Genomic DNA, 12,365 nt, shown 5'->3' on the forward strand with positions numbered 1-12,365 from the left:
TATTTGTGGGTGGCAGAAAGCGGTCTGGTCTTCCCCTCTCCCTCCTGAACATTAACAAGAAGGGAGATCTGAGGTAAGCCAGAGTCACATCCCATACTGCAGACCTGCTTGGTTCTTACCCAGTCCTTGGCTCCAGCAGTCTGATCCTTACACAGACAGACCTTCTCAGAGGTTCTCCTAAACAATATTGAAACACCACTGCTGGAAAGGACACTGGAAATTTGGTCAAGTTTTAAAATACAAGGAGGATTTAATCCCCAAATTCTGCTATGACTTAGCAGTTCTCTGGTTCAACCAGAGAGTCGAGTCCTGAGAATATAATAGGGGAAAGCACCTCATGACAAGCCAAGAGCAACATGAGTTTGCTTGCTTCTTGCCTTAATCCTAGAATGTGGATAGCAGAGATCCACTGGGGACCTGATTCCAACACTCTGCCTTTTCACATTGCTGCATAATGACTAATGACAATAGGTACTGAGCTGGTCTTTCTCCATCTGCTTCCCATGGAGATGAAGAAAGGATATTTATTCTTTAGGTTGATGCCTGACTAGAGGGACCAATAAATCTGGGATTCCTCCTGGTTTCTGTCCACTGTCCCTTAACAGTTCATATCTGTTAAACCTTATGTTCCATATCTGTGAAACCTTATGTTCCTTTCCACATCCCCTTCATCCTTTTTTCATATCCACCTGTGCTTCACCATAGCCACCCACATAGGATTGTCCTCCTCCCCTTCCCTCTCCTCTTCCATAGGGAGAAATGAGCACAGCTTTCAGTGCTCGTCTTGCTGTCCCCTGTGGTTTCCTATCTGTGCCTTTTTCAATCCTGCCCCATAACCATTGTTTTTTCATTTGGTTTCCTCTACAGCCACCTATTTTCCTGCTTTTCTCTGCCTTCTACTTATTCCTGCAGCCCAGGAAAGCTCTAAGGCTTTGCTAGCGAGGGCTAAGTAGGTACTAGAGTAAGTACTGGGTGGGAAGCAGTGCATGTTGTGTGCAGCTGCAAACTGTGTTTTTGGGCAGCTGTCATACTAATTGTCAGAGTAAGGTCTGTGTTCCCCTCCCCAGAGTGGTGAGGACATGAACCCCTTTATCTTTTTTCTTCATCTCAACAATAATTTTCATAAAAGGGTAAAAGGGTATGGGAACAAACATCTTTGCGATCTTTGCCTTTCTGATAAATTTGTTTAAATAAGCTAGCAGGTAAGAGAGAATACAGTATAATTGCCCTTTTCCTGGGAAGAAAACACACACACACACACACACACACACACACACAAAAAAAAAAAAAAAAAAAAAAAAAAAAAAAAAAAAAAAAAAAAAAAAAAAAACCAACCTGCTAAAAATAGTGATAGGTGTTAATAATCTGGCAGATAGGAGATGGATCCAAAAACTTTGCTTTAGGCTGTGGTCTGGACCTTCCTGCTGTGGCAGGGGTTGGACTGTGCCAATGAAGGGGAGAGCTACAGCTTGCACTTGTATGTGCTCACTTAAATATCTCTGTTCCTGATCTTTGGCAGTTTCCTACAGCTTATCAGCTTTCAATCCCTTGGGATCATGGAGATTTCCCAGTGCGGGTTTAGAGGGGTTTGTGTGAATAGTGGATCTTTCATTATTGTACCTTGGAACCTGCATCTTCTGGCTTCCACACTGAATTTTGAGTTTCCTACCTAAAATATATGGTGACAGTATTAAGGACATTTATAGTAGTAATGAAATTATTCATGCTGCAGGTCATTTGAAATTGTATCTCTTGCTGAACTTAAATTATAGATATATTGCTTTAGAAGTCTCTGTATAGATTTCATTAATATTTATGCTTGGTTTCTGGGGTGGTTTTTTTTTATTATCTTAGGGTACTGGTCAGCAGCTACAATTTACAAAGAAAATTACCCAAAACAATGAAAATTTCTTGGCTTTTATTATAAACAAATCTGAAAAAAAAAATAGCTGATGAATCATTGCAGAGATTTTATCCAATCTGATGATTAATTGTACAATTAGACAAATCAGTGCATGCTAGCACATACTTTCTCTCCAAAGTCTGTAGCCCACAGGCATTTGTAATCTCAAGCTCCCTAAAACAGCCAAGCAATTTCAAAGTTTATTTTGTTGTTCTGAAGCCTTTTGTCCTGTACTGGCAGAGACCAGAATCAAAAAAAATCAACAGTGGGGGTGCAGCTGGTGGAAATGTCCCTAAAGGCTCATATTGCTCAACCTGTCAATTTTGTATATGAGTTTTGAAAGTGAAAATAAATAAAACCAAATGTAGGTCCTTACTGTAACCACATTTTATTTCATCTCTAGCACAGACTGGCCATAATTCCAGAGTGGCTCCTCCAGCTTGTTCCTCTGGCACTGCAGTGAGAGTTTTCTGTGTTAGTACGCAACAAAAGCCAAGTCCATCAGCTGATCCTTCCCTCGCGCGTGTCCCTTTTGCAGCCTTGGGCAGCTAAAATACCTACCAGTCAGCTGGGCTTGGGGCATAATTCAGCCAGACTGCCAAGAGCACAGAGTGGCGTGCAGTGCAGTCAGCATCCTTCCACCATGGCAAGCCAACTTGGTTTTTCATTTCCTCAGTGTGAAAATAATTTTGACATGTGGGTTTCGGTGTTACTCTGAGACGGTCTTGCTCCAGGTTTTCCAAGAGCATCATGCCTTTGTGTAAGGAATGGCTGTGATCACTGCAGGTCAGCTTGTGCCATGCCTGTCAGAGCCTTTTGCTGCCCAACCTCATAACTCCCTGTAGGTTTCTGGATGCTGTCTGACAACTTTTTCATGGCTGTCCAATGGCAGCCTGGTGCAGGCTGGGATGCTCAGAAAGATCTGACTCATCTCTTTTGTTTGTTGCTTTTTTAAGCAATGATTTCCCATGGACTTCCTATGTCTTCTAAGAGAAGTCCAGGCCAAATTAAGTTAAAACGCTCAAGGACTTTTGTGTAAGTAGAATTTCATCACCTTCAGGATGTAAGTGGAGACACTCAACCTTTATTAGTATTCCAAGAATGAGCCTTTCCTATCCAGATAAAAACACTTACTCATGATGCCCACTTGTCTGCTCTAAGTATTGGGAATATGTGCATTTTCTTAACATTAACTTACATGGTAGTTTTTATCATTTCCTCACTTGTGGAGCAAGTTCCCCTCAGAGCACCCAAACTAGAAGTTAATAAGTGCAAAGAAAATTGAACAAAGGCTGAGGGTTTTTTTCCTTTAGTCTTGCAGTTCACTGAACTGGTATGGCAGCACACACACAAGGAGCCACACTCCTTGGAAGGACCCTTCCTTGGCTGCCTGAGAAGTATCTGGAGATTTAGGGACCTTAGCTATCATTTTAATCTACTTCCCTCCATCAGTTCCTCTTCTCAGGAACAAGTGATTATATAAGGCAAAGCTTGGTAGCCCATTAAAGAAGACACCTATTTTCTGAATAAACAAGGCTGATAGACTGATCTCTGTACAGAAAGCATGTGGAAATTGCAGTTGACATTTTTTTGTATTCTTCCTGCTGTATACCAAACCCTGAGCAAACCTGATCATTGCTATGTCAGTAAATATTGGATAATGCTGTGAAAATACATTCCTCCCTTACTGAGAAAGTATCTTATTCTTCAGGGAGAAGTCCTTTGGAGGAGTGAGAAAGAAGAAGAAGGATGAAGCTGCAATAGTTGAGTGGGAGGGGTTGTGTTTTTCAACTCCTGTCAATTTAGGAGATTTTGAGGTCCTTCTGGTGGTTTCTCTTTTCCTCCACAGATCATAAATTGTAATCATTTTCAATCTCAGCTAGTAAGGGAAGTCCATGTGAATCAAAGAGTGATGTCCATTTGCTTCATGCTAATACACATATCAGTGATCCAGTGCCATTGTTTGTTCTGCTCTTTTACGACCTTTAACCAGTGTGATGTGGATGCTGGTGGGTATAATTGCTGACTGTTACTCATAGATGGTAAGTGCAAAGAGGCCATTAATTTTACAGATATATGTAAACAGGTAACTGAAGTCATAGGAATGCTGCCCAAACTCATAGCTCAGGACAAGACTGGAAAAAGAGCACAGCGATGGCCGAAGAGGTTTTACATGGAGCTTGATGAAGCAAAAGCATTAATTGCATATGATTGCAGTGGATTTCTGTTTGATTTCACGTCAGAGGCAGCAGTGGGGCAAGACTATACCAGGAGGGTTGCAAACATAGCCACAAGAGCATTGGTAATTGCCAAGGAAAAGCCATTAGGAGAGGAAGAGAGACTTCTGGGTAGGAGGGAAGTGAGGAGAGATTTAGAGCTGTAAGGAAAGATTGCATAATGTTTTTCACTCCCCTCTGTGCTTTGGGGAATGAACATTCTCTGTAAACAAATAGTGCTTTAGAGATAGCACTGCTGGCTCCACTGTTTTTTCTAATGGGAAATAGCTCACAAGTCAGCATTGCTAACTAGGACTGTCAGAAAGGGGAACACTGCTTAGCCTTTTTAAAGAAGTAACTTGTTATTGAATGAAAGGATTAAAAGATATTTCTTTTTTTTAGTATCTGAGGCATGTTAAAACTAATTCCTTCCCAAATGTCTAAAAGAATCATACAATCATGGAATGGTTGGAGTTAGAAGAGACCTTAAAAATTATCTAGTTTTAACCTCCCTGCCATGGGCAGGGACGCCTTCCACTAGGTCAGATTGCTCAAAGCCCCATCTGACCTGGCCTTGAACACTTCTAGGGATGGCAAGTCCTCAAACTCTCTGAGCAACGTTGCAAGTCCCTCACTCTCCTCACAGTGAAGAATTTCTTTCTAATATCTGATCTAAACCTGCCCTCTTTCAGTTTGAAAGAGCTATTATCCCTTGTCTAATTAATACATATCCGTGTAAAAGAATGTAAATGTTATTCCAAAAAGCTATCACCAGTATCTAGTACCACTTCCTCTGGGTATCAAATGGGCCGTGTTTTTTTTGTCTCTGAACTTTTTCTATAATGAGCCTTGTAGTTAAGGGATTGTTGTCATTCTGGGACTTTCAGAATGCCGTCAGGATGGCCAAGATCAAACAAGTACTGGGGCTCAGAGCAGGATTCTTCTCATGGCTCACATGGTACACTGTGTAAAGTCCTGGAGTACTGCCATAAACTCAGCCAGGATAAAACCAGAAAAGAAAAGATAATGTCACTGACTTAAGGATGAGAAAAGGTCTTGTGGGTGAATATACTCAAACCCTTTTATGTGTTTGCATGTGACCTGCCATTTGCTAGATCCTACAGTCCTGTTCTGGCAGTTTGACTGGACTTGCTGACATCCAGACAGCAATACTGCCTCAGTGACAGATTAAGAAGCTGTAACTCTCTTTGAAGTTTCCTGGACTCTTAAAGACGTGCTCAGTGGCACAATAAAATCTAGTCTGACTTCCACCTTAACTAAAGGCAGTTGTAGTGGAACCTGTGACATTAATGGACTGAATATGAGACTGCAGATCTAAAACACTAATAGTTGCAGGTTGAAGCACTCCCTGCTTTTAATTACCCCCATAAAGCTAACAGCTCTCTGAAGGTTACTATTTAACCAGAAATAATGATACAGCATTTACACTCTGGATTGAAATTGCTGAGGCAGTTAATTTTTACTAAGCTCTAGTTCTTGTAGTTTTGTCCCCATGCATGACTGAAGCCATGTAGAAAGGCAGGTTCCTGGGCACAGGTGAGTTTTCTGGTCTGGAAAAACATTGTATCTCTACCCCACACAATGCCTTTGTTAAGTGACTTGATCAAAATTACTTACATTTTTAGCTTTACATTTTAATTGAATCCTTGTTATTGAGTACCAAGGAGATTAAAGGAAAATTGCTGCTTTTCTTTTTGTTTCTCTGAAGCAATTTATCAACTGTAATCCCAAGGGAGTTGGAGCAGACTTGATGATAAAGGCAGAAAAAAGATGATAAAGGTTGCTGAGGTTTTATTTCTTCTTCAGAAGGCTTAGACTGCAAATTTTTCACAGAAAAATCAAGTTACTCTATTTTGTTGTCACTTGGATGTTTCTTATTTATTACTGGTCCATGTAGGCCTTTTTGTTCCTCTTAGTACTCAGAGCTCTACCTTGTCATTCTCAAAAGCACAAATAAGCTTTTGCTCCTGTTACCTCTCCCATAATCATGGAATCATAGAATGGTTTGGGTTTGAAATTATGAGAGATCATGTAGTCCATCTCCTTGCCATGGACAGGGATACATTCCACTAGACCATCTTGCTTGAAGCCATCCAGCCTGGCCTTGAATACCTCCAAGAAAGGTGCATCAACAACTTCTCTGGGTGACCTGTTCAAGGGCCTCACCACCCTCATAAGTAGTTTGTCCTTGAGACAAACCTGGCTGCTACTCTTCCCTGTTCATTCATCAGCAAAGCTTTTGCTGAATTCAGTTTGTGGAGTTTGTCTGTTCCTTCTGCCTGTCTTGCAGAAGGGATTTTTGGACAGATAAACCCTCTGCCAGCTTGGGGCATGTTTATTTAACTAATTGCACAGCTCAGCTTTGGGGTGAGTTGTTGTCAGGAGGGAGAGCACAACTCTCCTGGGGATCATACAAAATGAGGACATACGTGTGATGCCTGACTCTAAAGTCTGATGCGTCTGTTTCTCTTTGAGTCTAAAAATGCCATGAAGTTTCTCAACTGCCTGTCAGAACTTGTCGTTGCATAGTCCATCTGCAAAGGGATTTCCAGCTCACTACTGCCAGGATCCCCTTCTGAATGCTTGGACGCCTAATGGGAGGCCACAGAGTCTCAACCAGATTCAGGAGCTTGCTTCAGCTGTTTGCCTAAAGGCATTGGAAATGTAGATGTTTTATTGAACCTGGGCCCTTGGCTCTCAGATTCAGAATTAGTGAAATGCAAGGCTTGCTTAGATACATGCCAACTTCCTGATGTAGTTGTGTCACTGAGAGAGGTCACATGGATCATCATCTCTGCTCCTCCTGATGGTTTCCCTTGCAAAGCTGGTGATACCCTTAGGGTGTTAGCCTAAAATAAGCCATCTGATTTTGCCTGAAGTAAAGTAAGGAGCAATTAGCATCAAAGACATCTTATTAAGGAAGGGAACACAAACTCTGAGAGGGCTGTCTCTCCATACTTGGTTCTCAGTGACCAACCAGGCTATCTAAGCCAAGCCAATCCAATGACAGCTGTGAGAGTCCTACTCCCAAGGAGCATAGTGAGGGTAGTCCTCAGATTTTGGAAGACCCAAGCTGAACTCTCTCTACTGACAAATTCCGAGCAGGGATTGAAGGCCAGCCCACTGCCCTTCCAATTCAAGGGTCAGAATCAATGGGCATTGGGTAGCTGCCCTCTCCACTTGTATATGGAACAACTCTCAGTTCCATCGAGCTGCACAATCAGCAGCGGGTAGACAGGTGGGTTTCAGCTTCTGCTGTGAGCTCAGGATGTTTTTCAAAAGTTAGATAGCTGGTGGTCTCCCTTCAGTACTCAGGAGATGTGAATGTATGAGGCACACGGCTAGACACTTAGTAGGTGTCTTCATTATGTAGGGAAAATGTTACCTTCAAACAATAGCATTCTTCCTAAAAGCATATCACAACCTGAAATATATGCAGTGATGTTACTAATTTGCACTTTTAATTCCCAGTTAATAACTGCCTTCTAAACATACATGGCAGCAGTACAGTACTCCCTTTTTATGAAGATTGACATCTGTGAATACTGTCTTTGAGGCAAGCCATGTGTATGTGATTAGTTCATTGGTTATTGGCACAGTGTTAAAGAATTACACTGAATAAATGAAATGTTATTTTCCTTTTTTGCCTTTCTGATCTGTCTGTGTGATTGTGACTTGAACAGTGTTGAAGTCAGCACTTTTATTTTTCTTCTTTTCGAAGTAAAGGGCATTTTCATTAGGAATCCCACAGTTGACTGTGGGAAGATATCTGTCCCCTAGAAGAGTCATGTGAGATAAGCTCTTGCCAGAGTGAGTAGCCCAATTATGTTTGGTTATTCATCATATGGCCTTACAATGGAGGTTGTTTCCAAGCCTCTTCTCTCTAATGTTTCATGTTAGAAGCCTAAACCATGACCGGATCTGAACTTTCTGGGGCTCAGCAATAGTTGAGAGATGTACGCAACAAAAATACATCTCTCCATTTTTCCAACTGTTACTAATTGCTGGCACAACTCCTGCTTTTGTGAGCAGATAACAAGGCAAGGAAAATGGCTGCATCCTCCTGCCAAGAGGAGTTCTCAAGTCAAAGCCCTTGATTTGCGCTGATTAGACAGCACTGTGAGCAATGTAAGCAATTTTCCCTGACATAGGTATAGAGGACAGGTTGCCTCTTTTGGGGTTAGTGCAGCCTAAAAGGAACTTCAGCAAAATCCCAGAGTATCAAAGCAGAAATCAGTCAACGTAAATAATGCTGTCCTGAGTATTGAAAGAATCCCCGCTACGGATACTCTTTGATAACAACAGCAGAGAGGCGAAAAAATAAGCCACAAATCTAAAACATGTTTCAAAAATGATCTCTTCCAGCTCCTAATTTTATTTAAAAAGAAGGTACTTTTGTTTAAACCCTGAAGACCTTTGCATTGAGAAGTGATTAACCTTAGTGCAATCAGCTATGTTATTGTCCATATAAACACTTCACATTGAAGTTACATCCAAACATTTAATTTTCCGTTTACTTCTCATAATTTTTCGTGCTTTTCACTTGGTGAATGTCAAAAACTGGGATCAGATATTCATGGGGGAAAAAAACGTCAGGTTTGGCTTGATCAAAGCAAATGCCATGGCAGATATTGATCCAGTCAGATTGGAGTTCTGTGGACTAGAGAGGTGACCCGAAATACCCAGCTCCCAATGATGGGAGTAGCCATCCTCATCATTGACACTGGCAGCTGGGTGAGAAGGATCATGCTTTCACTGTTTGGATGGCCAGGAGCTATAGGCTCCTCAGGAAAGAATGTGTAACAAGGCTTATGGTAAAACCATCAGCCTCACTGCATTTATCAAAATTGCTATAACTAGAAACTAGAAAATGAGAATTTATTTTGCTATTAGCAGTCCCTTGAGGTCTCGTTTTTGTGTCAGTGAGTTGGCTGGTTTTGTACTCGGCAGCTCACATACCTCCATTTTCAAGTTCACCTATTTTCTTTTATCTTGGAGTTACTAGTTTTATTACAAGGCTTATTTTTCTTCTCTTTCTTTCCTTTTCTTTTCCTCTCTTAGGGGATTGTTTATCACCATCCATGACAAAGGCCATATTGCAACAATGCTAAACTCTTGGCCTGAAGAAAATGTTAAGGTACGTGGCATGTCTTCTGTGGACTGGGAAAATGCAGGCAGCTTGGTGCAAAATGGGATATTCAGTGGAACTGCTTGGCATCATTTACAGAGCTGGCTATTTAAAAGGATGAGCAAAGAATGCTTCCCTTCCTCAGAGAATTTTCAGACTGAACTTCAGTTTGGTTTCAATTTCCAGTCAAGTTGGGACTTCAGAGACTGTCATGTGTGTATGCAATCAAGAACTATTTTTTCAGAGGTAGCAGGATCTTGGTCAATAAAAAAAAAAAAAGTGCATGATAATAAATTTGTACAGAATAGGGGCCCTAGTGAAAAAGAAAGATATGTGTATTGAAGAATTGTGTGGCTAACTTGTACCAAAGCTCTTTAAGATACCTCTGTAATCAACATGCTTGTAGGACTCCTTCACAAATCCAGTGACTCATGCAGCATCAAGAGCTGCAACTCTGGCAACTCTGAAAATCATGTTTGATATCCAGCAGCTGAAAATATTATTGACACCACTCCCAAAAAGTGTTCTTGTGCAATGTTTTTTTCACTAGAGCTTGGGGCCGGGCAAGTCCCTGACATGAAATAAAGTCAACACTTAAGACAGGTCTTGCCAGTCACCTCACCTTATTCTATCAGTCTGAAAGTACATGTCCCTGGGAATTTCCATGGCTTTTGACAGAGTTTTGGTCCCCTATCAATCATCTGCTTCTTCCAAGAACAAAGATTTGGCAGCTGAGAAAATCTTGCAAGCATTTTCCATTTCTAAGGGGGAAGAAAAAGGAAATTTAACATGTTTTCAGAAAAAGTGATCACAATCATATAAACTTGTGTTTGGAACCATGGGGAAGAGAGGCAGGCTGGGTATTTTGTCCTTGCTCTGTCCAACAAACTCAGTATTTCCATTTGTTTCCAACTCAGAACTGTGAGCAGAATTCATTATGGCTAATAGAAATGTTTTTGCAGATGGGGAAACTGGCACAGAAAGATTAGAGATTGTTGTTGAAACAGCCCCTCTGGCACCAAAACAGACCATAGGAAGGGCAGTGGTCCATGAAAGAGATTCAGACTATCTATTTTCCAGGTTTGCCAGACTACAAAGGCAGCTCATTTTAGGAGTATTGCTGTTATGGACCACAAGGTTCCCTGTGTCTTTGTGCATAGACTTCTTCATTCCTGAACTGGTTGGCATTGGAACACTCAAGATTTTGAGATCAGTAGGGAGGCACCTGGACTGCAACTAAGTCCCTGGAGTTACCCAGGTTTGTTTTTTTTTAAAGAGTGAACACTCCGCCCCATTGAACACCATCCACTAAAGACAGTGCAGAAATACCTGGAGATGCTGCCCACATTTTGTTCATTAGATTTGGCTCGTTAGGGTTTCATGGCAGCAGTGCTTACTGCAGAAATGGGAAATCTGGGCCAAACTCTGGATCCTCTGCCTGCAAGGGCTGGAAGGATGCTGATGCTCTGCTTAGCTTAGCAAAGCCTCAGACAAGCCCTAATGAGCCTCACCTTCAAGCCTCCTGTCAAAGCTGGGCTGCCCTGAAAGAATCATAGTACCAGAACAAGTGAGAAGAAATAATTTCTGGTCATACTTACATGGGAATGTGGGGGTTTTGTGTCCCTTCCAGGATGGCTAATGAATCCTGACAGGAAGAAATATTGGATAAAATGCTGGCCATCCTCAGGAGTGCCTTCCCTTGCCAATTTTCTCTCTGGTTCCTTAGTCTTGTATTCTTTTCTTCACAATGGCCCAGCTAAAGCAAAAAGAATGCAAAGAATCACACAGGATGGGTGTCATCCTGGCAGCTATGAATTCAAGCCACTCAAAGTGAGGATGGTGTAGAAACATGTATTTGATTCGAAGACAAGTGTGCTGCTGTGCAAGCTACTGCACTGGCCTTCCATCCTGCTTTCCCTCCCCTCATTCCTCCCTCTTTTTGTGGGATGCCTGCCCTAGAAGTGCACTCAGGATCTTGAATCCCCACCAGGATTACTGCTGTACAGGGCTGTTCAAAATCCTTCCCATGGAGTGTTTTCTGTTGGTTCACTCAGTGTAGAGTATCAGTTCATCCTGTAAAGGCTGACCTTCTGCAATCAGTGCAGAGAACTGGGAATGCCAACAGCAGCACTTGCCTCTCTGCATTGCCTTGGCAGCTTGGAGATCAGCACAGAACTCTGGATCACTCTGCTGGGCCACATGCCTGCTACTGAGGCACTGCAAACCTGGACTGGTTAACTGGGTACAGCCTGTGGTCCAGAGTCATCTCAGTTAACATCAGCTGCCTGGGGACTTAGTGCCTAGTCTCATATTTTAAGTATTTCTGCAGGGCCAATTAAGAGGGAACTGAGCTTTTCAGAGAGAAATAACCCTTTCATGCGTTCCCAAAACAGCTGCTGGAGAGAGGAGATGCCTCTGGACATTTCTGTCTCTCCCCATTAGTTGTCAAATGAGTTTAGAAACCATTTACATGGATTTCATAAACTGCACAGCTAACCTTTACACTCTAGTGATTTCACTAGAGTCATCAAGAAAATTTGTATCAGAGATGGAAATAGAAAACAGGTTCCTAACTGTTAAACCAGTAACCTCCTATGTTCAGGTAGAAGGGTCTGCCCTGCTCAGCCAGAGATTAATGTCCTATTTGTTGAGTTCTGATCATATGAACATGAGCAAATAAAAACATTACTTTAATGTCCTTGTATATCAGGTGCTCACAGAAACTGTGCTCTTTTTTGGGGGTGTTTTTCAAATCCAAAGAGCCACAAACAAATGTGAGTCCAGTTTCCCCTCTCTGTTACAAATAACAATACATTTCTCTCATGCTGTATTTTCTGTTCTGATTAATTTCTCAGAATTACCTTGAGGAGCTTTGGTAACTACAGAGTGCTGCAGCACATCCTAGGCTGAAGAATTTTTCTCTCTCTGATGGATATCTAAATGCTATGAGAGCATTTAGATAGGTTTGCCTGAGAACACTTATTTATTTGGATGAAAGGGGATCAGTGTTCCAGAGAAGTATTTTGATTCATTAGAACTTAATTTTGTTTTAATATTCTCTGCATAGTTTGAATATTAACTCCATTTAATTTGAGGA

General features: G+C 41.6%; 1 protein-coding gene across 4 annotated transcripts in view; it reads left to right on the forward strand.

Annotated features, from left to right (window-relative positions):
* Positions 1 to 12,365, forward strand: part of ME3 (malic enzyme 3) — a 120,675-nt gene that overhangs the window by 73,183 nt on the left and 35,127 nt on the right. For 3 of the 4 annotated variants that reach the window (XR_014592465.1, XM_083883378.1, XM_083883379.1), the window contains one exon: positions 9,202 to 9,277. The exons of the other annotated variant lie outside the window; for it this stretch is intronic. Coding sequence is in view for 2 of the 3 variants with exons in the window: in XM_083883378.1 (XP_083739504.1) it covers positions 9,202 to 9,277 (76 nt within the window). In the remaining variant the exon portion in view is untranslated. The remainder of the gene's footprint in view (positions 1 to 9,201; positions 9,278 to 12,365) is intronic. 4 annotated transcript variants of the gene reach the window in all.

Source organism: Zosterops lateralis (genome assembly GCF_965231275.1).
Source record: "Zosterops lateralis genome assembly, chromosome: 2".
Classification (NCBI taxonomy): domain Eukaryota; kingdom Metazoa; phylum Chordata; class Aves; order Passeriformes; family Zosteropidae; genus Zosterops; species Zosterops lateralis.